Source organism: Pongo pygmaeus, chromosome 3, assembly GCF_028885625.2.
Source record: "Pongo pygmaeus isolate AG05252 chromosome 3, NHGRI_mPonPyg2-v2.0_pri, whole genome shotgun sequence".
Classification (NCBI taxonomy): Eukaryota; Metazoa; Chordata; class Mammalia; order Primates; family Hominidae; genus Pongo; species Pongo pygmaeus.
Genome location: NC_072376.2, coordinates 355845 through 381825, shown reverse-complemented (window position 1 = coordinate 381825; position 25981 = coordinate 355845). Strand labels below are relative to the sequence as shown.

The following is a 25981-nucleotide window of genomic DNA, read 5'->3' as shown; positions in this document are numbered from 1 at the left end:
GGGGGGAGGGGGGAGGGATGGCATTGGGAGAGATACCTAATGCTAGATGACGAGTTAGTGGGTGCAGTGCACCAGCATGGCACATGTATACATATGTAACTAACCTGCACATTGCACACATGTACCCTAAAACCCAAAGTATAATAATAAATTTAAAAAAAATCATTCTTATAATTTCTGACCAGCTCGCATAATAAACACTTCATGAAGCGAAAACAAAAAAGAGAATCAAAGAAATTATAGCTCTAGCATGAGCACCAGACAAATAAAAACAGGGAATTTGTATGGGGAGATTCTCAACAACAATCCATTAGATTTTAGAGTAATTAATTAAATAAAAAGAAGAAAATATAGAATGTTTCAGGTTTCTAGATTTCCAGTAAATTATCCATGGTATTAACATAATCTTCTTTGTTCTAATATTGCTATTTTCTTTGGAAAATAGGTACAAACTCACATAAACACAATTGCTTGCTCTATAATTTTCTTACACCTAAGGTTTATCTTTAGAGCAACAAATTTATATACTTAACTTCATGTAAATGCAACTAAAGTTCGTATAAGTTTGCAGGAAAAGATGCCACATGTTCAAAGATAAATGTAAAACATTTTTTAAAAGTATTCAGGATGCATAAATGTATGAATTATAATTATACTCTGATATAATACCACAATCATAATTGTACATTTAGAAATAATTAAAGTGTATAATTGGATTGTGTGTAATACAAAGGATGAATGCTTAAGGTGATGAATAACTCATTTACTCTGGTATATTACATGTTGTATGCCTGTATAAGAAAATAACCCATATATGCCATAAATAAATATGCATACTATGTACCCACAAAAATTTTAGAAAATAACAAGAGTGAAAATGCAACATATGGGAATGATATTCTTCAATGTATTTGCTATTTAAAGCCACTGGAAAAAGAGAATACTAAAAATGTCATTCAACTATGTTACCATTGTTACCATCTTTTACCTACACCCTTGAGTAAGGTGGGATAGGTTTAAGTTGGTGGCATAATGACACTTCATTCAAGCAACAATTATTTCAACATGTTAACAATTTTGTTTAGTTAAAAAATTATGTTCCCACATAATCTTAAAGTAATTTTAAAATTTACTGTACTTTATTACATAAATGTATAATTGGTAAAACAATTTACTACTAAAACAGATTTTCTCTCACTATAATGCAGAAGAATATTACTCTGAACACCTACCTCATGCATCACTCAATATTGTCAACTACAAAAAAGCCTCTCTGCTAGATTTTCATCATGGATCTTTCATTTCTATCCTCATTCTTTCTTGTAAAAATTCATGAATAATGCCCACCTAATGAAAAAGAATCTCTCTTATCTCTGATGCAGCAACAATTCATCACATGCTTTCACATAAACAGGAATGTTGAAATAGTATGAAATAATTTGAGTTGAATTAACTATTATAAGCTTTTCAAAAAATCTATACTTTCTTCAAGTGAAAAAATATACTTTAAATGTAGTATCTCTTCAAAAATCTTCTTTTCAACTTATATACAAAGAAATTCTCTAACAGGTTCAACTTTGGATTTTTTTTTTTATACTTAATACTCTGATTTACTGCAGTGTCTGAAGTGTTAGTTCCTTAGTTCTTTCTACTGTAAATCCTCTGATGTTTACATACTCTTTAGACTAAATATTTCTTCACATTTACTGCATCTACAAAATATTTTCTAGTGTAAACTCTGTTTTTTAAGCTCCAGTTTTTGAACAAATGTTTTTCCACATTTATTACATTTATAGGATTTCTCTTCAATATAAATTTTCTGATGTTGAAGAAAGTCTCCTTCAGGGTTTTCCCCTATTACAAAATGTGTACAACAAAATCCATGAGAGAAGTACAGGTACTACAACCCTCTTTATATTTGTATTGTTTGTCTTAAGAATACTCTTCTTCACTTTAAAGGCCTATATTTTCTGAAAAGTCTTTCAACAGAAATTACATTTATAGTGTTTTTATTAAGCATGAACATTGCCAGTTAGTAAAATGTGAATAGATATGACTTTTCTATATTTTTTATATTTCTACAACTTTTCTCAAGTATAAAGGCTATCATGTGCAAAAAGATGAGCATTGGTAAAAATTCTGCCACATTTTTTGCATTTCCAGGGGATTTCTTCAGTAGGAATTATATATATACAGTAAGATGTGACAAGCATTTGAAGGCTTTGCCACATTTTTCATATTTTTGTGGCTTCTCACCAATATTTCTCTTACATTTAGAATAGATTGAGTGTGGTTGCAAGCTTTGTCACACTTTTCACGTTTGCAGTTTCTCTTCAGTGTGAATTATGATTAGAAAAGACTGAGGAAGATTTAAAGACTGCCACATTCTTCACATCTGTAAGACTTTCCTCCAGTATGAGTTCTCATATGTTTAAGAAGCCTGGAGTATGGCTTAAAGGTTTTGTCACATCCTTGACATTTCTATGATTTTATATCTAGGATGAATTTTCTTATATTCATCTTTCATATCTTCTCAATGTAAGTTTATGGAATGAATCTTCTATGCTCAAATATGTATTTTCATAAAGGTTTGTGGATGGTCTGAAGGCTCTGCCATGTTTTTCACATTTGTAGCATTTTTTTCCCCAGAAGGAATTATCTTGTGTACAGCAAGGGTTGAGAACCTATTAAAGGCTTTACCACATTCTTTACATGTGTTGGGTTTCTCTCTGGTATAAATTCTCTTATGTTTAACAAAGTTTGAGGACGTGGTAAAGACTGTGCCACCTTCTTCACATGTGAAGCATTTTGCTCCAGCATAAATTCACTTATGTTCATTAAGGGTTGAGGACCATTTAAAGGCTTTGCCACACTGTTCACATGTGAAGTTTCTCTCCAGCATGAATTATATTTATTAAGCATTGAGCACCAACTAAATGCTTTGCCACATTCTGCCACATGTGTAGGGCTTCCCTCCAGCATGATTTTTCTTATGTTTATTCATCGGTGAGGGCTGTTTAAAGGTTTTGTTACATTCTTTACATTTCAGGGTTTATCTCCAGTAATAATTTTCTTCTGCACATTCAGGTTTGTGGACCATCCACAGGCTTTGCCACGTTCTTCACATTTGTACAGTTTCTCTCCAGTATGAATTCTCTTATGTTTATCAAGGTTTGAGAATGAGGTAAAGAACTTTGCCATGTTCTTCACATTTCCAGGATTTCTCTACAGTATAAATTTTCTCATGTTCATTCAGGTTTGTGGATCATCTAAAGGTTTGCCACATTCTTTAAATTTGTAGGATTTCTCTCAAGTATGAATTTTCTTATGTTTATTGAGGTGTGAGAACCGTTTAAAGGCTTTGTCACAATCTTTACATTTGTAGGGTTTATCTACAGTATGAATTTTCTTATGTTGACTCAGGAGTGAGAACTGTTTAAAGGCTTTGTCACATTCTTTACATTTGTAGGGTTTATCTGCACTATGAATTTTCTTATGTTGACTCCGATCTGTGGACCGTCTAAAGGCTTTGCCACATTCTTCACATTTGTAGGGTTTCTCTCCAGTATGAATTTTTTTATGTTCATTCAGGACCCTGGACCGTCCAAAGGCTTTGCCACATTCATCACATTTGTAGGGCTTCTCTCCAGTATGAACTTTCTTATGTTCACTCAGTTTTGAGGACTGTCTAAAAGCTTTGCCACATTCTTCACATGTGTAGGGTTTCTCTCCAGTATGAATTCTCTTATGTTTAGTAAGGGTTGTGGACCTATTAAAGGCTTTGCCACATTCTTCACATTTGTAGGGTTTCTCTCCAGTATGAATTCGCTTATGTTTCGCAAAGTTTGAGGATGAGGTAAAGATTTTCCTACATTCTTCACATGTGATGGGTTTCTCTCCAGCATGAATTCTCTTATGTTTAGTAAGGGTTGTGAACCTATTAAAGGCTTTGCCACATTCTTCACATTTATAGGGCTTCTCTCCAGTATGAATTATTTTATGCTTAGCAAAGTGTGAGGATGTGGTAAAGATGCTGCCACATTCTTCACAAGCAAAAGGTTTCTCTCCAGTATGAATTCTCTTATGTTCATTAAATATTAAAGACCATTTAAAGGCTTTGCCGCATTCTTCACAAATGTAGGGTTTCTCTCCAGCATGAATTACCTTATGTTGAGTTAGGTGTGAAAACTTCTGAAATGATTTGCCACGTTCTTTACATTTAAAGTGTTTCTCTCCGGTATGTCTTGTCTTACGTTTGTTTGAATTTGAAAATTTACTAACAACTTTGACACTTGCTTTACGCTGAAATATTTTGCTCTGGGTAGTTGACAAGCATTCATTAAATCCATTATAACCTCCTTTCTGCAACTTACACTCATTCAAACTTTTACAGCCTTTTCTTAATTGTAAATTATCATGTCCACATTTCTCATATCTTCTCAGTATAAGTTTGTGGAATGAATCTTCTATGCCCTGCACTGGCCAATGGTCTTGGGTGAAATGAGAACACACAGCTGAAAGAAATAAAAATTACAAATTATCCCACTTAGTAGATTCATCTAAATATATACTTTACAAATCTTATGAAATTATTCAAAATACATTAGTAAGATGGCATAACAAAATCCCACAGGCCATAACTTCTTCACAGACATATACATGTAGCAAACATATACTAACAAAGACATCTTTCTGTGAAACCTATAAATGAGTTAATTGTATGCAATGCCTCAGGTAAGCAAAATGCCAAGAGCCACATAGAACAGGAAGGAATGTTTGTTACATTTACCCACCAACAGCTCTTCCTCCTCCCCAATATAGCACTGTGCCATTAGGAGTGAAGTATCAACTCCTGGCTTCTTCCTTTAAAGAGAAGAAAAATACTGATACACATACTATTACTTCTGGCTTTTGAGTGTCTTTACAAAACCTCGTTTCTGTCTCCAATACCACAGAGTGCTGATAGAAATGGTGATATACTTTGGGAGGACAGATTGGGTCTGCTGAAACCACATGTAAATGTTTCAGGAGCAGACTGCAGTGCTAAACACTGACAACAGGTAGCACAAGTGATTCGACTGTTAAGAAGAAACATGAACAAACCCTTTTAACTGAAAAATAAACACAAAATTCCAGAGAGGACACATCCTTAGAACATGTATGAGAGGTTACCATAATCTCTATCAAGGACAATTGGTTTCAGACTATGTCAGGAAAAAGCTACATTGTAAAGATTGTGACAAATAGCTTTTTGTTAATGTTCAAATGACAACCAAACATTATAATGTATACAAAATATTAGAACAACATGGTCCAACAATTTAAAAATTTTCAGAAAAGGGACCGGGCATGGTGGCTCACATCTGTAATCCCAGCACTTTGGGAGGCTGAGGCGGGTGGATCATGAGGTCAGGAGATAGAGACCATCTTGGCTAACATGGTGAAACACCGTCCCTACTAAAAATACAAAAAAACTAGCCAGACGTGGTGATGGGTGCCTGTAGTCCTAGCTATGCAGGAGGCTGAGGCAGGAGAATGGTGTAAACACAGGAGGCAAAGCTTGCAGTGAGCTGAGATCATGCCACTGCACTCCAGCCTGGGAGACAGAGCGAGACTCTGACACACACACACACACACATACATTATCACAAAAGGCCAGGCATGGTGGCTCATGCCTGTAATCCCAGCACTTTGGGAAGCCGAGGCGTGCAGATCACGAGGTCAAAAGATCAAAAACATCCTGGCCCAAACGGTGAAACTCTGTCTCAACTAAAACTACAAAAATTAGCTGGGCATGGTGGCACATGCCTGTAGTCCCAGCTGCTCGGAAGGCTGAGGCAGGAGAATTGCTTGAACCTGGGAGGTGGAGGTTGCAGTGAGCCAAGATCACACCACTGCACTCTAGCCTGGGTGACAGAATGAGACTCCATCTCAAAAAAAAAAAAAAAAAAAAATCCAGAACAAAAATTTAAAATGAAGATGTAAAAAGTTTTAAAATTTGACCTGAATAAAACTCAATGAGCTAAATGGTAACAATATAATTTAAAAATATATATATATATATATAAATGAAAACATTAAAAATATAAAAAATATGGAGGTGAAAAATACAAAAATAATGCCTGAGAAATTTTCAAAAGTAAAAAAAGGATGTGGCCAGGCATGGTGGCTCATGCCTGTAATCCCAGCACTTTGAGAGGCCGAGGCTGGTGGATCACGAAGTCAGGAGAGTGAGACCATCCTGGCTAACATGGTGAAACCTTGTCTCTACTAAAAATACAAAAAAAAAAATTAGCTGGGCGTGGTAGTGGGCACCTGTAGTCCCAGCTACGCGAGAGGCTGGGGCAGGAGAATGGTGTGAACCTGGGAAGTAGAGCTTGCAGTGAGCCGAGACTGTGCCACTGCATTCCAGCCTGGGCAACAGAGCAAGACTTTCATTTCAAAAAAAAAAAAAAAAAAAAAAGAAGGAGCTCAACAAACTTCAAGTAGGATATACAAAGAGATTTATAACAAACCACATAATAAGCAAAGTTTTAAAAGTCAAAGGCAAAAATGGAATCTTAGAAGCAGCAAGATAAAAGTGATGTGTCATTTATAAGTGTGCTCTTATATGATAACAAGTGAATCTGTCAACATTTTTTCAGACAAGAGAAAGTTGTGATATAGTTAACGTGCTGAAGGAAAAATAGCTTCTAAGTGGGAATAATATAACCAGTAAAACAGTCCTAAAAATGAAGAAAAAGTAAAGACCTTTCAAGATAACCAAATGCTGAAAGGTATATTAGCACAACACCTGCCTTATAAAAAAAAATGCTGAACTATCTTCCATTGAAAATAACAGGATGCAAGAAAAAAATATGATTATATGAAATATATAACTTTCTGAAAAACATGCACATATACAAATATAAAGTTCTGTATCATTATAATAGTGCAAAAAAGTTTTTTCTCTAAAATTTAAGGATAAAAGCATAAAAATGATTATAAACTGTTCATCATAATCTGGTAATAAATATACAACATAAAAAAATGATTAGTGACATCAATAACAACATTGAGGGCAGATGTAATGAGGAAGAATTTTCAAATGCAACTCAAGTTACATTTTTAAGAGTTTAAAATATATTATTTTGGCCAGGCCCGGTGGCTCACGCCTGTAATCCCAGCACTTTGAGCGGCTGAGGCAGGTGGATCACGAGGTCAGGAGATCAAGATCATCCTGGCCAACATGGTGAAACCCCGTCTCTACTAAAAATACAAAAATTAGCTGGGCGTGGTGGTGTGTGCCTGTAGTCCCAGCTACTCAGGAGGCTGGGGCAGGAGAATCGCTTGAACCAAAGAGGCAGAAGTTGCAGTGAGCTGAGATCGTGCCATTGCACTCCAGCCTGGGCGACACAGTGAGACTCCCTCTCAAAAAAAAAAAAAAAATTATCTTAAAGAAATTTTTCAGAATTCACCACAAAGGTATAGATACACAAAAGTATAAGAAGTAAAGTCCTATCAACACAAAAATCTAAAAGACAAACAGGAAGACAGAAAAAGAAAATAAGGGACAGAGATAAAATAATCCAGTAAAACAATTTGTAAAACAGGTAAGCCTTTCTATTTCAGCAAATTATTCAAATATTTATGAAGTAAACTTTCCATTCAAAATACATGCACCAAATAAAGGGACTGATTGCAAAAATTAAAAAACAAGATCCAACTTGTTTTTCTACAAGAATCACTTAAGGTCTAATGATTAAAGGAGACTGAAAAAGGCAAGATGAAAGAAGACATTTCCTGGAAATAACCAAATAAGAGGAGAACAGGTCCAAGTTATATAACACAAAGTACATCTTAAGTCAAAAACTCTATTTCATAAAATATACTTTAACTAAAAGCTCATAAGGGGCAAAGGAAGACATTAAACAATAATAAACAGGTTCATTTACTTAGAACCCACGACAAATGTGTGTATACATATATTAATGTGTGTGTGTGAGTGAGTGTGTGTGTGTGTGTATCTTACACTAGGGTTCAAAATATACAAAGCAAATAGTGACAGAATTAAAGCAAGATACAGGGAGCAACGTAATTGTAGTAGGATATTTCAATACCCCAATTTCTATAATGAATAATGAAACAAGACAGAATATTCATAAGGGAATAGAAGACTTGAAAGCAGTATAAAACAATTTTGCCTAAAAAGAAGATGTCTAAATTCCTTAATGCAATCTCCAGATTAAATGCAATCCCTGTCAAATTTCTAATTAAATTCTTCCAGAAAAAGAAATGGCAACCCCCAAATTATATGGAATTTCAAGAAACAATGAAGCCCTCAACAATCTTCAAAAAGAGTAACAATGTCAGAAACACTACAGTTCCTGATTTCAAAAAACATACAAAGCTAAAGAATTAAAACAATTTGGGATGAGTATGAAGGTGAACACCTAAATCAATAAAATCTGGCAAAAATATGAACTCACACATATGGTCACATGAAGAGTAATTTGGACACTCACAATTATTGTAGCATTGTTACTGAAAGCAAATAAATGAAAGTAATGAAAATTTCTCTCACCAAATCAATGGATAAATATAATTTGAAATATTAAAATAATGAAACATTGGCCGATTGGCCAGGTGTGGTGGCTCATGCCTGTAATCCCAGCAGTCTGGGAGGCTGAGACAGGTGGATCACTTGAGGTCAGGCGTTCAAGATCAGCTTGACCAGTGTGGTGAAACGCTGTCTCTACTAAAAATACAAAAATTAGCTCAGCGTGGTGGTGCACACCTGTAATCCCAGCTACTTGGGTGGCTGAGGCACAAGAATTGCTTGAACCTGGGAGATGGAGGTTGCAGTGAGCTGAGAGTGTGCCACTGCACTTACATTCTGACTGGGTGACAGAGCAAGATTCTGTCTCAAAAAAAAAAAAATCCTTTAAAAAAATAATGAAACATTACTGTTTATAAAAAGCAAAAAGTATCCTAATACGTATAATAAAGATAAATGTTGATCGCACTGTGTAATACAAAATAAGTCAGCCATGAAGAGACAAAAATTGCATGAGTCAACTTACATGAGATATATAAAGCAGTCTGACTCTAAAATAGAAAACAGAATTGTTTTTGTAAAGGGCCAGAAAACAGAAAAAGTAGGTAGTTGTTTAATGCGTATGAGTGTTAGCCTTGCAAGATAAACATATTCCAGATGGAGTGCATAACAATATCGATATAATATGACTAAGGTAAATACTTAAAAGTATTTATGGCACGTGTACACCTATGTAACAAAATCTGGATGTTCTGCACATGTCCCCAGAACTTAAATTATGATAACAAACTGGAAAAAAACAGTATTTAAGATTGTAAAGTTTTGGCTGGGCACGGTGTAATCTCAGCATTCTGGCAGGCCGAGGCGAGCAGATCATGAGGTCAGGAGATCAAGACCAGCCTGGCCAATATGGTGAAACCCCGTCTCTACAAAAAATACAAAAATTAGTTGGGCGTGGTGGTGCGCACCTGTAATCCCAACTACTCAGGAGGCTGAGGCAGAAGAATCGCTTGAACCTGGGAGGCAGAGGTTGCAGTGAACTGACATCGCACCACTGCACTCCAGCCTGGGTGACAGAGTGAGACTCCATGTCAAAAAAAAAAGATTGTAAAGTTTATGTGTTTTTGACAATTAAAAATAGTACCTAAAATCTGAGATACAGACATATGACACTTTTTGAACTTATCTTCAAGTCGCAAAAGTGTTTCTCCCACACACAAATATAGATTTACAAATAAAGAGAGAGTAAAATTAGGAGGATTTCAATGACTATTCAAAACCACCATTGAACACACACAAACACAACAAGTAAACAACTCATAAACAATACAAAACCAATATGCATACAGATAAACATAGACTCATATTGGAAATAGACATATCAGTGATCCATATTTGAATTGTGCTCCAGTCTTACAGTGTACACAGTTGAATGCTGTCATACACAATTATAATATAAAATAAAAACATCCTTGTCTTGTTCCAGATCTCAAAAAAAAAAAAGATTTCTGTTCTTTCCTATCCAGTATATCAGCTATTAATCTGTCATATACGGTCTTTACTGTATTGAGGTACATAAGATCTATACCTAATTCGTTGAGTTTCTTAAATCAAAAAGGCATGTTCAATTTCGCCAATGTTGCTTCTGCATCCACCTGGCCACCAGTTGGCCAGGTTCAGTGGCTCACGCCTGTAATCCTAGCACTTTGGGAGGCTGAGGCAGGAGGATTACCTGAGGTCCGGAGTTCAAGACCAGCCTGGTCAACATGGTGAAACCCTGTCTCTCCTAAAAATACAAAAATTAACCAGGTGCAGTCCAGCTACTCCCAGCTACTTAGGAGGCGGAGGCAGGAGAATTGCTTGAACCTAGGAGGCAGAGGTTATGGTGAGCCAAGATCATACCAGTGTACTCCAGTCTGGGTGACAAAGCAGGACTCCATCCCAAATTAAATAAATAAAATAAAATATGTCTAGCTGCAAACTGAAGTGAAAAGGTGAACACTCTCTACACTGATAATTATAAAACATTGACAATGCTGGGTGTGGTGGCTCACGCCTGTAATCCTAGCACTTTGGTAGGCCAAGGTGGGCAGATCACGAGGTCAGTAGTTCGAGAGCAGCCTGACCAACATGGTGAAACCCCGTCACTACTAAAAATACAAAAATTAGCGGGGCGTGGTGGCACATGCCTGTCATCCCAGCTACTCAGGAGGTTGAGAGAGAGAATCATTTGAACCCAAGAGGCAGAGGTTGTGGTGCACCGATATTGTGCCATTGCACTCTAGCCTGGGCAACAGGGTGAGACTTCGTCTCAAAAAACAAACAACAACAAAATTGATAAAAAACTGAAAAAGACACAAAAATTGAAAGATATTTTTCCTCATGAACTGAAAAAACATTATGAAAGTGGCCATACTACCCAAGGTGATCTACAGATTCAATGCCATCTCTATCAAAATACCAAAGACTTTTTTCACAGAAATGGAATAAACAAGCTTAAAATTAACCAGGACCAACCAAAGACCCCCAAATAGCAAAGGGAATCCCGGGCAAAAAGAATCAAGCTGGAGGCATTACACTACCTGACTCCCAAAATATGCTATAAAGCTATAATAAGCAAAACAACATGATCCTGGCATAAAAACAGACAGATCAAACTATCCAATGAGCCCAGTAATAAATTCATGAACCTAGAGGCAAGTGATTTTCAACAAAGATGTCAAGAACACACATTTGGGAAAAGACAGTCTTTTCAATAATTGGTGCTAGGAAAATTGATTATCTACATGATAATCAAAAAATGAAACTAGGTCCCTAGCTCTTATGATATAAAAAACTCAATCACACATAAAGATTTAAATGTGAAACCCAAACCTATAAAGCTATTTGGGTGAATATAGAGGAATGCTTTACCACATATTACACAGCAAAGAATTTTTAAGTAAGACCTCAAAAGCACAGGCAAAAGAAGTAACATTATGCAAATGGCATTATAACAAACTAAAAACGTTTTGCACAGCAAAGAAAACATTAACAAAGTGACGAGATAATCTACAGAATGAAAAATATTTGTGAAATATACACAACAAAAGACAAACTTATAGAATATTTAACAAACTTAACAAAAAAAAAAAAACATGCAATTTAAAAATAGAGCAGAGACATGCCGTTCCAAGATGTCTGAATAGGAATGGCTCTGGTTTGCAGCTCCCAGCATGATCGACGTAGAAGATGGGTGATTTCTGCATTTCCCACTGAGGTACCTGGTTCATCTCATTGGGACTAGCTGGACAGTGGGTGCAGTGTAGCCCACTGAGGGCAAGCTGAAACAGGGTGGGACATCGCCTCACCTGGGAAGCACAAGGGGTTGGGGGATTTCCCTCTCCTAGCCAAGGGAAGCTGTGACAGACTGTATCTGGAAAATCAGGATCTCCTGCCCAAATACTGTGTTTTTCCAATGGTCTTAGCAAACGGCACACCAGGAGATTATATCCCATGCCTGGCTTGCCAGGTCCCACACCCACAGAGCCTTGCTCACTGCTAGCGCAGCAGTCTGAGATTGACCTGCGAGGCAGCAGCCTAGCAGGGGGAGGAGCGTCCACCATTGCTGAGGCTTGAGTAAGCAAACAAAGCAGCCAGGGAAGCTTGAACTGGGTGGAGCCCACTGCAGCTCAGCAAGGCCAGTTGCCTTTGCAGATTCCACCTCTGGGGGGAGGGCACAGCTGAACAAAAGGCAGCAGAAACTTCTGCAGATTTAATCATCCTTGTATGACGGCTCTGAAGAGAACCGTGGTTCTCCCAGCATGGTGTTTGAGATCTGAGAATGGGCAGACTGCCTCCTCAAGTGGGTCCCTGACCCCCATGTAGCCTAACTGGGAGACACCTCCCAGTAGGAGTCGACTGACACCTCATACAGGCAGGTGCCCCTCTGGGACAAAGCTTCCAGAGGAAGGATCAGGCAGCAATATTTGCTGTTCTACAGTTTCTGCTGGTGATACCCAGGCAAAGAGAGTCTGGAGTGGACTCTAGCAAGACTAATAAAGACTAATAAAGAAGAAAAGAGAGAAGAATCAAATAGATCAACAAGAAATGATAAAGGGGATATAACCACTGATCCCACAGAAATACAAACTACCACCAGAGAATATTATAAATACCTCTATGCAAATAAAGTAGAAAATCTAGAAGAAATGGATAAATTCCTGGACACATCCACCCTCCCAAGACTAAACCAGGAAGAAACAGAATCTCTGAATAGACCAATAACAGGCTCTGAAATTGAGGCAATAATTAATAGCCTACCAACCAAAAAAAGTCCAGGACCGGATGAATTCACAGCCGAATTCTACCAGAGGTACAAAGAGGAGCTGGTACCATTCCTTCTGAAACTATTCCAATCAATAGAAAAAGAGGGACTCCTCCCTAACTCATTTTATGAGGCCAGCATCATTCTGATACCAAAGCCTCGCAGAGACACAACAAAAAAAGACAATTTTAGACCAATATCCCTGAGGAACATCGATGTGAAAATCCTCAATAAAATACTGGCAAACCAAATCCAGCAGCACATCAAAAAGCTCATCTACCACGATCAACTCGGCTTCATCCCAGGGATGCGAGGCTGGTTCAACATACACAAATCAATAAACGTAATCCATCACATAAACAGAACCATCAACAAAAACCACATGATTATCTCAATAGATGCAGAAAAGGCCTTCGGCAAAATTCAACAGCCTTCATGCTAAAAACTCTCAATAAACTAGGTATTGATGGAATGTATCTCAAAATAATAAGAGCTATTTATGACAAACCCACAGCCAATATCATACTAAATGGGCAAAAACTGGAAGCATTCCCCCCACTTTTTTTTTTGGAGACAGAGTCTCACTGTGCCGTGCAGGCTGGAGTACAGTGGTATGATCTTGGTTCACTGCAAGCTCTGCCTCCCAGGTTCATGCCATTCTCCTGACTCAGCCTCCCGAGTAGCTGGGACTCCAGGCACCCGCCACCACACCCAGCTAATTGTTTCTATTTTTTTAGTAAAAACGAGGTTTCACAGTGTTAGCCAGGATGGTCTCGATCTCCTGACCTCGTGATCTGCCCGCCTTGGCCTCCCAAAGTGCTAGGATTACAGGCATGAGCCACCGCGCCCAGGCAGGAAGCATTCCCTTTGAAAACTGGCACAAGACAGGGATGCCCTCTCTCACCACTCCTATTCAACATAGTGTTGGAAGTTCTGGCCAGGGCAATCAGGCAAGAGAAAGAAATAAAGAGTATTCAATTAGGAAAAGAGGAAGTCAAATTGTCCCTTTTTGCAGATGACATGATTGTATATTTAGAAAACCCCATCGTCTCAGCCCAAAATCTCCTTAAGCAGAAAAGCAACTTCAGCAAAGTCTCAGGATACAAAATCAATGTGCAAAAATCACAAGCATTCCTATACACCAATAACAGACAGAGAGCCAAATCATGAGTGAACTCCCATTCACAATTGCTTCAAAGAGAATAAAATACCTAGGAATCCAACTTACAAAGGATGTGAAGGACCTCTTCAAGGAGAACTACAAACCACTGCTCAATGAAATAAAAGAGGACACAAACAAAAGGAACAACATTCCATGCTCATGGATAGGAAGAATCAATATCATAAAAATGGCCACACTGCCCAAGGTAATTTATAGATTCAATGCCATCCCCATCAAGCTATCAATGACTTTCTTCACAGAACTGGAAAAAACTACTTTAAAGTTCATATGGAACCAAAAAAGAGCCCGCATTGCCAAGACAATCCTAAGCCAAAAGAACAAAGCTGGAGGCATCATGCTACCTGACTTCAAACTATACTACAAGGCTACAGTAACCAAAACAGAATGGTACCGGTACCAAAACAGAGATATAGACCAATGGAACAGAACAGAGCCATCAGAAATAATACCACACATCTACAACCATCTGATCTTTGACAAACCTGACAAAAATAAGAAATGGGGGAAGGATTCCCTATTTAATAAATGGTGCTGGGAAAACTGGCTAGCCATATGTAGAAAGCTGAAACTGGATCCCTTCCTTACACCTTATACAGAAATTAATTCAAGATGGATTAAAGACTTAAATGTTAGACCTATAACCATAAAAACCCTAGAAGAAAACCTAGGCAATACCATTCAGGACATAAGCATGGGCAAGTACTTCATGACTAAAACACCAAAAGCAATGGCAAGAAAAGCCAAAATTGACAAATAGAATCTAATTAAACTAAAGAGCTTCTGCACAGCAAAAGAAACTACCATCAGAGTGAACAGGCAACCTACAGAATGGGAGAAAATTTTTACCATCTACCCATCTGACAAAGGGCTAATATCCAGAATCTACAAAGAATTCAAACAAATTTACCAGAAGAAATCAAACAATCCTATCAAAAAGTGGGCAAAGGATATGAACAGACACTTCTCAAAAGAAGACATTTATGCAGTCAAAAGACACATGAAGAAATGCTCATCATCACTGGACATGAGAGAAATGCAAATCAAAACCACAATGAGACACCATCTCACACCAGTTAGAATGGCGATCATTAAAAAGTCAGGAAACAACAGGTGCTGGAGAGGATGTGGAGAAATAGGAACACTTTTACACTGTTGGTGGGACTGTAAACTAGTTCAACCATTGTGGAAGACAGTGTGGCGATTCTGCAAGGATCTAGAACTAGAAATATCATTTGACCCAGCCATCGCATTAATGGGTATATACCCAAAGGACTATAAATCATGCTGCTATAAAGACACATGCACATGTACGTTTATTGCGGCACTATTCACAATAGCAAAGACTTGGAACCAATGCAAATGTCCAACAATGATAGACTGGATTAAGAAAATGTGGCACATATACACCATGGAATACTATGCAGCCATAAAAAAGGATAGGTACATGTCCTTTGTAGGGACAAGGATGAAGATGGAAACCATCATTCTGAGCAAACTATCACAAAGACAGAAAACCAAACACCGCATGTTCTCACTCATAGGTGGGAATTGAACAATGAGAACACTCAAACACAGGGTGGGGAACATCGCACACTGGGTCCTGTTGTGGGGTGGGGGAGGGGGGAGGGATAGCATTAGGAGATATACCTAATGTAAATGACAAGTTAATGGGTGCAGCACACCAACATGGCACATGTATACATATGTAACAAACCTGCACATTGTGCACATGTACCCTAGAACTTAAATTAAAAAAAAAAAAAAAAACAGAAAGATATTCTGACACATCTTACAAAAACAAAGCCTGAGATCATTATGTTAAAAAAAATAGTCAAAAAGAAACAGACATTATATAATTATAGTGATACGAACATAAAAATCAGCCAAAAGTATAGAAACAGTAAGTAAAATGGTGTTTTCCAAGAGCTGAAGAGAGGAAAAGGGCACTTTATTTACTGAGTATTACATTTTACTTTTGTAAGATAAAATTAAAGATCCATTGCAAAATAATGTAAATGTACTTAACTCCACTAGACTGTATACTTGAAATGTTTAAGATGGCAATTTTATGTTTTTCATCACAATTAAATATTTACATCTACCTAAAATGGTTACATTTTTCAAAAATCACCTTCAAATAACAAGTGTTTCTCTCACAGAATAACACATAATCAAACAATAAATAGATGGTAAATTTAGTTTCTTTGACTACTCATCTACACAAGGAAATACTGATGACTATCCAAGAAAATGAATAATTTATAAACAAAGTAGGGCAATATTTATACAGGCAAATAACATATAGGTAACTTTTATAGGCAATAGAAAATTCGCATTTATATATATTTTTTAATTTTCCCAAAGTGATTTTTGCAGGCAAATACCACATAGATAACTTTTACAGGCAACAGAAATGTCACATATATATATATATATATATTTTTAACTTGCTCCAATGATTTTTATTAGAATTAAGCAATACATGGTCATAAAAGGTACAAAGTTGAAAATTACCATACAAATATGAAGATTAAAAACACACAAAAAAGTAAATGATCAAGGAGAACCTACAATGAAAAAAGACTCCTCAGTAAAATACAGTTGAAAACAAGAGAAAAAAATTCTGACCTATAAAATATTGAATAATACAGACGTATCATAAAAACAATCCTTTAAATAACTACAGTTTTCAACTGTGACTTATAAAGAGCTGGCATTTTGAATCTTTGACATGCCATGTGCCGCAGTAAAAGCAAATGCATTTCAATAATTAATAAAATGCTCTAATGAGAATGAAGCATTGCAATACGTTTACTTATTACACAATGTGTAAATCTGAGTATTTTATTTCAGAAATTCTGAATTTGTAATCAGATAAATTTGACATAGAACATATCAGAATACATGACATAGCAAGATGGCAGAATAGGAGGCTCTCTACCCACATTTTCTACAGTAACAAAAATGCAGCAGTTAAGCCCTGACAAAACAACCTTTATGGGAACTTTGAAATCCATGTGTAAGACTGCGAACCGAAGACTGAGGAGGGCTGTATTGAGAGGGCGTGCCCTTGCTTGAGTGGCATGCTTGCCCACAATACAGAATGAAATGTAATTAATTCTCATTGTAAACATAGCTATAGATCATTTGGTTTTGTTTATGCCACTAGCACCATCTGCCAAGACACTTAGGAGGATTCATAATGTCCTGTGTCTCAGGTGAAAGGCCTTTACATGTTGGTTCTGTCTGTGATCTCTGAATTACCCCAAAATCCACCCCTTGCACATGTCAGTCATGATCTGGAAGAAATCCTACTCACACAGGGATCCACAGACAGAAATATCCATCTCTGCCCCTGGATGTAGGCCTGCCAATATTTATTTGATGGTGGATCTTGACATGGCACTACAACTTGGCTCCAAGTCCATGCAACCAAAATCCAGGAGTTTTTCCTAACCTGTGATCTGCCCAAAAGCACAGCTATATGTGCCCCTGTAGGCATGCTGGCTGACTTTATTCCCACTGTGAATTGTGAAGCAGTCCTATAACCAAGCTCCAGTCCCTGGCAGCTAGAGGCTGGGAGAAGTCTTGCCCACCTAGAAATCTGGAGGGAGAAATGTCATGAACCCAGAAACAAACCTGAAGACTTTGGTCTCAGCTGTGTATCCTGAAGCAGCCCTATGAATCAGTTTCACACCCTCTCAGCTGTGATCAAGGATCAGTACTGCTCATCTAGAAACCTGTCCAATGACTAGGTTGGAGCATTTCCACACATCTCGCAAGAGCCAAACAGCAGGAGCCACACCCACTCATATTTATTGTATCAGCATCTGCATTTGCAGATATTAACTGTTTTTTTTTTTCTCAGCACCAGTCTTATTGATCAAGATCTTAAAGAAAGTTCAGTCTCCTCAGAAAATGGAATCCTCAACTGTCTGATGCTTAAGTAACAGGTCTGCCAAGCATTAACTTCACTGTAGACCCAGTAGTAGTCATGTGACCAGGATTCAATACAGTTGACTGTGATCTTAGTGAAAATCTCATCAGCCCAGAAATCCAATAGAAGATATTCACCTCCCTAAACTAGTCTATAATGACTGAAAGAAGTATTCACTCCTTCAGATGCAAGAACACCAAAACAAGGCTTCACAGATTATGAAGGATCAGGCAAACCTAACAGCACAAAAAGAAACTAAAAATGCTCCAGGAACAACAAACAATAAAACACAGATCTAGAAAATGTCTAACAGAGAATTCAAAGTAATTATCTTAAAAAATCTCAATAAGAGGCCAGGCACGGAGGCTCACGCCTGTAATCCCAGCACTTTGGTAGGCCGAGGCGGGTGGATCACGAGGTCAGGAGATCGTGACCATCCTGGCCAACATGGTGAAACCCCGTCTCTACTAAAAATACAAAAATTAGCTGGACGTGGTGGCGCATTCCTATAATCCTAGCTACTTGGGAGGCTGAGGCAGGAGAATTGCTTGAACCCGGGAGATGGAGGTTGCAGTAAGCCGAGATTGAACCACTGAACTCCAGCCTGGCAACAGAGCAAGACTCCGTCTCAAACAAACAAACAAACAAACAAAAAACAAAAGAAAAATAAAATGCAAAAGTACACAGATTACTAATTTTTTTTGCAATAATGCATGAACAAAATGAGTTATAAAAAAGAGAGCCGGGCACAATGGCTCACGCCTGTAATCCCAGCACTTTGGGAGGCTGAGGCGGGCAGATCACTTGAGGTCAGGAGTTCGAGACCAGCCTGGCCAACATGGTGAAACCCCATCTCTACTAAAAATATAAAAATTAGCCAGGTGTGGTGGCTCATGACTAATCCCAGCTACTTGGGAGGCGTAGGTTGCAGTCAGCCAAGATCGTGCTATCGCACTCAAGTCTGGGTGACAAGAGCAAAACTCCATCTCAAAAAAAAAAAAAAAAAAAAGAGAAACTTAAAAAAGAACCAAATACATACGCTGGAGTACACAATAGAACTAAAAAATTTAACAACAAGCTTTAACAGGAGACTCAGTTCTACAGAAAAAAAAAATAAGCAAACTTAAAAGTAAGTCATTTGAAAGTTCCTAATTAAAACTTAAAAAAAAAATGAGGCCAGGCATGGTGGCTCATGCCTGTAATTCCAGCACTTCAGGAGGCCGAGGCGGGCAAATCACGAGGTCAGGAAATTGAGACCATCCTGGCCAACATGGCAAAATCCTGTCTCTACTACAAATACAAAAAAAAAAAAGAAAAAATTAGTCAGGTGTGGTGGTGCGCACCCGTAGTCCCAGCTACTCAGGAGACTAAGGCAGAGAATCGCTTGAATCCAAGAGGCACAGGCTGCAGTGAGCCGAGATCGTGCCACTGCACTCCAGCCTGGGCAACAGAGAATCTGTCTCATAAAAAAAATAAATAAATAAAAATAAAAAGGAAAGAAAGAGTGACTGAAGCATTTGGGCCCCATACTGCACAATTATCTGTAAAAATCTTAAGAGGTTCTACATATCTTAAGAGGTTCAGGAGACAGAGAAAAAATATTTTTTTAATTGTGTAAAGGTATAATGTCTTAAATTTTCCCAATCTTGGAAGGAAAATAGACATTCAGTTTTATGAAGCTTAAAATCTCTATAGCAAGAAGAACCTCATAAAAATTGCTCAGGACACATTATAATTAAACTGCCAGAATTCAAAGACAAAGAGAGATTCTTTTTTTTTTTGAGACGGAGTCTCACTCTATCACTCAGGCTGGAGTGCAGTGGTGACATCTCGGCTCACTGCAACCTCCACCTCCTAGGTCAATATAGCAGGACGCTCTCTCTAAAATAAATACATAAATAAAATAAAGATCTCAGAAAGCTATTCAATCTTTTAAAAAAAGAAGTGACTGGGCCTGATGGCTCATGCCTGTAATCCTAGTACATTGGGAGGTCAAATCAAGTGCTTGAGGTCAGGAGTTCAAGACCAGCCTGAGCAACACGGCAAAACCCCGTCTCTACAAAAAGCACTGAGAAAATTAGCTGAATATGGTGGCATGTGCTTGTAGTTTCAGCTACTCAAGAGGCTGAGATGGGAGGACTGCTTAAGCCCACAAAGGTTGAGGCTGCACTGAACTGTGAATGCACCACTGAACTATAGCCTGAGTGACAAAGTAAGACCCTATCTGTACAAAACAAAAGATTAAATTGAAGGTAAAATTTTAAAATTATGAGATGTTTCATGTAAATTTCTTGGAAATTACACACGAAAAAACTAGTAGATGCACATACAAGAAAAAGAAAGCAACAAAAACAAAACAAAAATTCAAGAAAACACAAAAGACGAAAGCATGAAGGAATTAAAAAACAAACTACTAAATGGTCAGTAAACAATGAATAAAATGGCAGTAATAAGTTCTTATCAATCAGTAATTCATTTAAATATACAAAGATTTAGCTATCCAATAAAAACACACTGCTATGGTTTTAGTGTCCCCTCAAAATTCGTGTTAAAATTTAACTGCCATTGTGATAAAATTAAGAAGTGAGGCCTTGGCCAGGTGCGGTGGCTCACACCTGTAATCCCAGCACTTTGGGAGGCTGAGGCAGGAGGATCACAAGGTCAAGAGACTGAAACATGGTGAAACCCCATCTCTACAAAAAATACAGAAAATTAACCGAGTGTGGTGGCATGCACCTGTAGTCCAAGCTACTGGGGAGGCTGAGGCAGGAGAATCGTTTGAATCTGGGAGATGGAGGTTGCAGTGAGCTGAGATCATGCAGTGAGACTCTGTCTCAAAAAACAAACAAACAAATAAAAAGAAGTGAGGCCTTTAAGAAGTTATTAGGTCATGAGGGCTCTACTTTTATGAAAGGATTAATAGTATTATTATTCTTTTTTTTTTGAGACGGAGCCTTGCTGTGTCATCCAGGCTGGAGTGCGGTGGCATGATTTGGCTCACTGCAACCTCTGCCTCCCAGGTTCAAGCGATTCTCCTGCCTCAGCCTTCTGAGTAGCTGGGATTACAGGCAGCTGCCACCGCACCTGGCTAGTTTTTGTCATTTTAGTAGAGATGGGGTTTCACTGTCTTGGCCAGGCTGGTCTCAAACTCGTGACCTGTGATCCACCCGCCTCAGCCTCCCAAAGTGCCGGGATTACAGGCATAAGCCACTGTGCCGGGCCTAGTATTATTATTCTAAGAGTGTGTTAGTCATCATGAGAGTGGGTCTACTATAAAAGTGAGCTCCGGTGTACACCTTCCATCATCCTCAAGACTTTGGTCATGTCATGATGTGGAAATGTGATTCTCATCAGATGGGAATGATATGCTCTTGGACTTCTCAGCATCCAGGATTGTGAGCTAAGTAAACTTCTATTCTTTATAAATTACCAACCCTAGAATATTGTTATTAAGCAGAAAATAAACTAAAACATCCACAGAATGTCTGAATCAATTTTAAAAATCAACAATATGCTACGCACTAGAGACTTACTGTAGATTTAAGGAAATACATAGGTTAACAATTCAAAAATGAAAAGAATATTCCATGCTAATAATAACTTAAAAAGTGTAGGAATGCCTATATTTATATAAGACTAAATAGACGTCTAGAAAAAAATCTGTCATAGCTGGGCACAATGGCTCATACCTCTAATCCCAACACTTTGGGAGGCCCAGGCAGCAGAATCACCTGCAATCAGGAGTTCAAGACCAGCATGGCCAACATGGTGAAACCCCGTCTCTACTAAAAATACAAAAATTAGCCAGATGTGATGGTGGGCACCTGTAATCCCAGCTACTAGGGAGGCTGAGGCAGGTGAATTGCTTGAATCTGGGAGGCAGAGGTTGTGGTGAACCAAGATTGCAACCACTGCACTCCAGCCTGGGTGATGGAGTGAGACTCTGTCTCAAAAAAAAAAAACCAATAAATAAAATAAAATAAAATAAAATAATCTGTCATAAAAAAACTTCACTATATAGTGATGAGGCTAATTTGTCAAAAGAATATAACAATTAAAAAAATATATATATCCAATATTGGAGCATATAAATATATAAACATATATTAACTAAACTGGAGAAAACAACAAATATGATTGTTAACAGTATAATTTATATTCTTCTCAAACACACATGGAACTTTCTCCAGGACCCGTCATAAATCTGGCCCACAACAAAAATAAACAAGTCTTTTCATTTTTAAACAGACTGAAATCATATCAAGTTTTTAAATTACAATTTTATAAAACTAGAAATCAACACCGGAAGGAAATTTTAAAACTTACAAATAAGTGGATATTAAACAACATGCTTCTGAACAACCAATGAGTCAAAGAAGGTAAAAGGAAATCACAAAGTATCTGGAGAAAAATGAAAATAGAATCATAATACATAAAAATGAATGTAACAAAAGCAGGTCTAAGACAGAATTTTATAGTAATATATTTTATATTAAAAAATCTCAAATAAACTAACTTTAATCCTCAAAAACTTGAAAAATAACTAAATAATCCCAATGTTAGCATAATAAACAAAATAACAAAAATCAGACCAGAAACAAATAGAGAATTAAAAGACAACAAAAAAAGATAAAAGGCACAGAAAGAATTTACATATAAAAGTTTTCTAAATCAAAGGTTTTAAGAAAAGGGAGGAGAGTAAATACTCTTCATTTTCCAACGTGAGGATTAAGCCTCTTATTTCTATTTTGCATTTATATTTACAATAACCACACCCAAAAACTTTGCCTTGAACTCATGGAAACCTGATTTCCAGCAGGCCCTGGACTTAGGCACCTGCAGGGTGACCTTGGGCATACTGTGTTCACATGAGAGAGGGTCTGTGGGGGGAAAACGCAGAATAAGAAAAGGTGCTGTCAAGAACCATGGGTGAGGGTCAGCGCACAGTTGGTAAAAGGACTGGTTAGTGCTCTAGATATTCGCCCAGGCAGGGCACCTCTGACTTAGAAATGTGTGCATACAGGGAGATGAGATGGTCAGGTGATCCGGAGGCCTATTCTACTGGAGAAAACAGGTTACTGGTGCAGATTCAAGATCTGGCAGGTAGAAAGAGTCCATGAGTCTTCTGGGCACTTATGTAGCCTATTAGTGGAAAACCCTAGAAGCAGAGGTGCTCTCAGCACAATTCCTGAGTGAAGCTTTGTCATGAGAGAAGCATGGCCGTACCATTGCTTAGCGTGCATGTGTGTGAATGCGCAGAAATCACATTGTAGCAGCAGGTGGAGGGAAGAGTCTGCCCTCACAAGTCCTTCCCTTTAAGTCGTCAGTCCCCTATGGAGGAGACCTAGAATCACATTACACCTAACTGTGTGACAACTTGTGTGCAAAAGAAGTAAACTCTCAGCCGGGAGTGGTAGCTCACGCTTGTAATCCCAGCATTTTGGGAGGCCAAGGTGGAGGGATCACCTGAGGTCAGGAGTTCAAGACTAGCCTGGCCAACATGGTGAAACCTCGTCTCTACTAAAAATACAAAAAATTAGCCAGGCATAGTAGCGCACACCTGTAGTCCCAGCTACTTGAGAGGCTGAGGCAGGAAAATCACTTGAACTCAGGAGGTGGAGGTTGCAGTGAGCCGAGATCTCACCACTGCACTCCAGCCTGGACGACAGAGTGAGACTCTGTCTCCAAAAAAAAAGAAATAATAAATAAATAAATAAATAAATAAATAAATAAATAAACAAACTCTCCATTCTTCAACAGACCCATCATCTCCTTCCAACCAAGTCTGCTGTGATTTTTTTTTTTTTTTTTGGAGACAGGGTCTCACTCTGTCACTCAGGCTGGGGTGCAGTGGCATGATCTCAGGTCACAGCAGCGTTGACCTCCGAGGGTTCAAGCAATCCTCCAGACTCAGTCCCCCAAGTAGCTGGGAATACAAGTGCGTGCCACCATGCCTGGCTAACTTTCTGTATTTTTGGTAGAGGTGGGATTTCACCAGGTTGCCCAGGTTGGTGCTGAATTCCTGACCTCAAGCCATCTGCACTCCTCGGCCTTCCAAAGTGCTAGGATTACAGGCATGAGCCACCACACCAGCCTGATTATTTTTATTCCAACACCAAATATATGGAGTTTGCTGAACATCAACCAATCCTCCAACACAAACTGGGTGCCCAACAACTCAATTCTGACAACACCCAGGGTCAGCACAGACCCCACAAGTTCAGACCCAGTTCCACAACACTGCTTCCACTGCACATGCCAGTCACAAAGTCCAGGGGCCCACCGACACTTCTGAGCAACTGACTATAAATCATGGGCTTCCCTTACTCCCTTCCTCAAATTTAATAATTTCATAAAACTACCACAGAACTTAGCAAAAACACTTTACCTGTTTTCCAGGTTATTATATTGAATACAGCTCAGTAAAAGCCAAAGGGAAAAAATGTATAGGACAAAGGAAAGTGCGGGAAAAGATGAGGTGGGTAGTGAATCTTGGTAAATAGGTATGACTAAGGTCTCTCCAATCCTTTGTGATCCGCAAGAAATGCTTAGTGCAAAGAAATACCCTTTTCACTATGATTTTGATGATGCTCCCTCTTAGATATCACAAATTCACAGACTCTACATTCCCCCAGGCCCCTGGACTCTGCTCCACCTTCAGTCTGAGCAGCATACAACCCCCCTTGATGTCCCTCCCAAGAGCAAGCTGACTTCAGGGTGAAACATTCTCTAATCTATCTTAAATCTGATTTTGCCATTCTCCAATCTGCCTTCTCCCTCTCCCTCCCACCTTCCTTTTTTTTTTTTGAGATGGAGTCTTGCTCTGTCACCCAGGCTGGAGTACCGTGGTACGGCCTTGGCTCACTGCAGCCTCCGCCTCCCGGGTTCAAGTGATTCTCCTGCCTCAGCCTCCTGAGTAGCTGGGACTACAGGCGCCCGCCACCACGCCCCGCTAATTTTTTGTATTTTTAGTAGAGACGGGGTTTCACCATGTTGGCCAGGATTGTCTCCATCTCTTGACCTCCTGATCTGCCCGTCTCAGCCTCCCAAAGTGCTGGGATTACAGGCGTGAGCCACCACGCCTGGACCTCCCACCTTGTTTCTAATCTTGTTTGCTCTTCTGTATGAAAAACAGCCTTTTTCTGCCTCATTTTGGAGATGCCTTTAGGTTTTATGCTTGATGCTTTCCCCACTGCAATACTCCTTAGAATAAACTCACTTACCTACATCAAAATTTATTTTACTTGATAATACGTAGAAACAGCCCCATGACAATAACAATTACACCCTCTCAGAGGATATCACAACCTCCTCTCATCCAAACCCTCACTGCATCTGCCTGTGGATACCCAGCTTTCCAGGGCTCCTTCGCTGTCTAATTTGAGCAGGCTGAGACACCTGAAAGAAAGGTTCACCAGCAACACACTATGGGGCTATTGATGACCTGCTCTGGCAGAATCAAGACTGACCTTACCCTGCAGTCTACAGGCTTAGGACTCTGATTCCCAGTCAAGGTTATTCACTTAGTTTTATGTAAAAAGAACTCAGTGGTTGAAGAATCCAGGAAAATTCCTCAAATGCAGTGCTTATGTTTTAGGAGGAAGGACAATTGTAAGGCACTTACATTTTGTACTTCAACAAGTATATGGAGGTATAAATGTTTCTCCGGCCAGGCACGGTGGCTCACGCCTGTAATCTCAGCACTTTGGGAGGCCAGGGGCGGATCATGAGGTCAGGAGACCATCCTGGCTAAGACGGTAAAACCCCGCCCCTACTAAAAATTAAAAAAATTAGCCAGGCATGGTGGTGGACACCTGTAGTCCCAGCTACTCGGGAGGCTGAGGCAGGAGGATCACTTGAACCCGGGAGGCGGAGGTTGCAGTGAGCCAAGATCGTGCCACTGCACTCCAGCCTGAGTGATAGAGCCAGACTCTGTCTCAAAAAAAAAAAACAAACAAAAAAAAACCAAACAGGTTTAACTGGCTCATGGTTCTGAAGGCTGTACAGGAAGCACAGCAG

The 25981-nt window shown here is 38.7% G+C and overlaps 1 protein-coding gene across 2 annotated transcripts in view; it reads right to left on the bottom strand.

Moving 5' to 3' along the window:
• LOC129035578 (zinc finger protein 141) overlaps window positions 1–25981 on the bottom strand; it is a 46683-nt gene that overhangs the window by 7009 nt on the left and 13693 nt on the right. The window contains exon 4 of one of the 2 annotated variants that reach the window (XM_054486104.2): window positions 4165–4514. In XM_054486104.2, coding sequence (XP_054342079.1) covers window positions 4165–4514 — 350 coding nt within the window. Of the gene's footprint in view, window positions 1–1582; window positions 4515–25981 lie in introns of those variants that run through there. The other variant, XM_054486103.2, reaches the window with a different exon arrangement.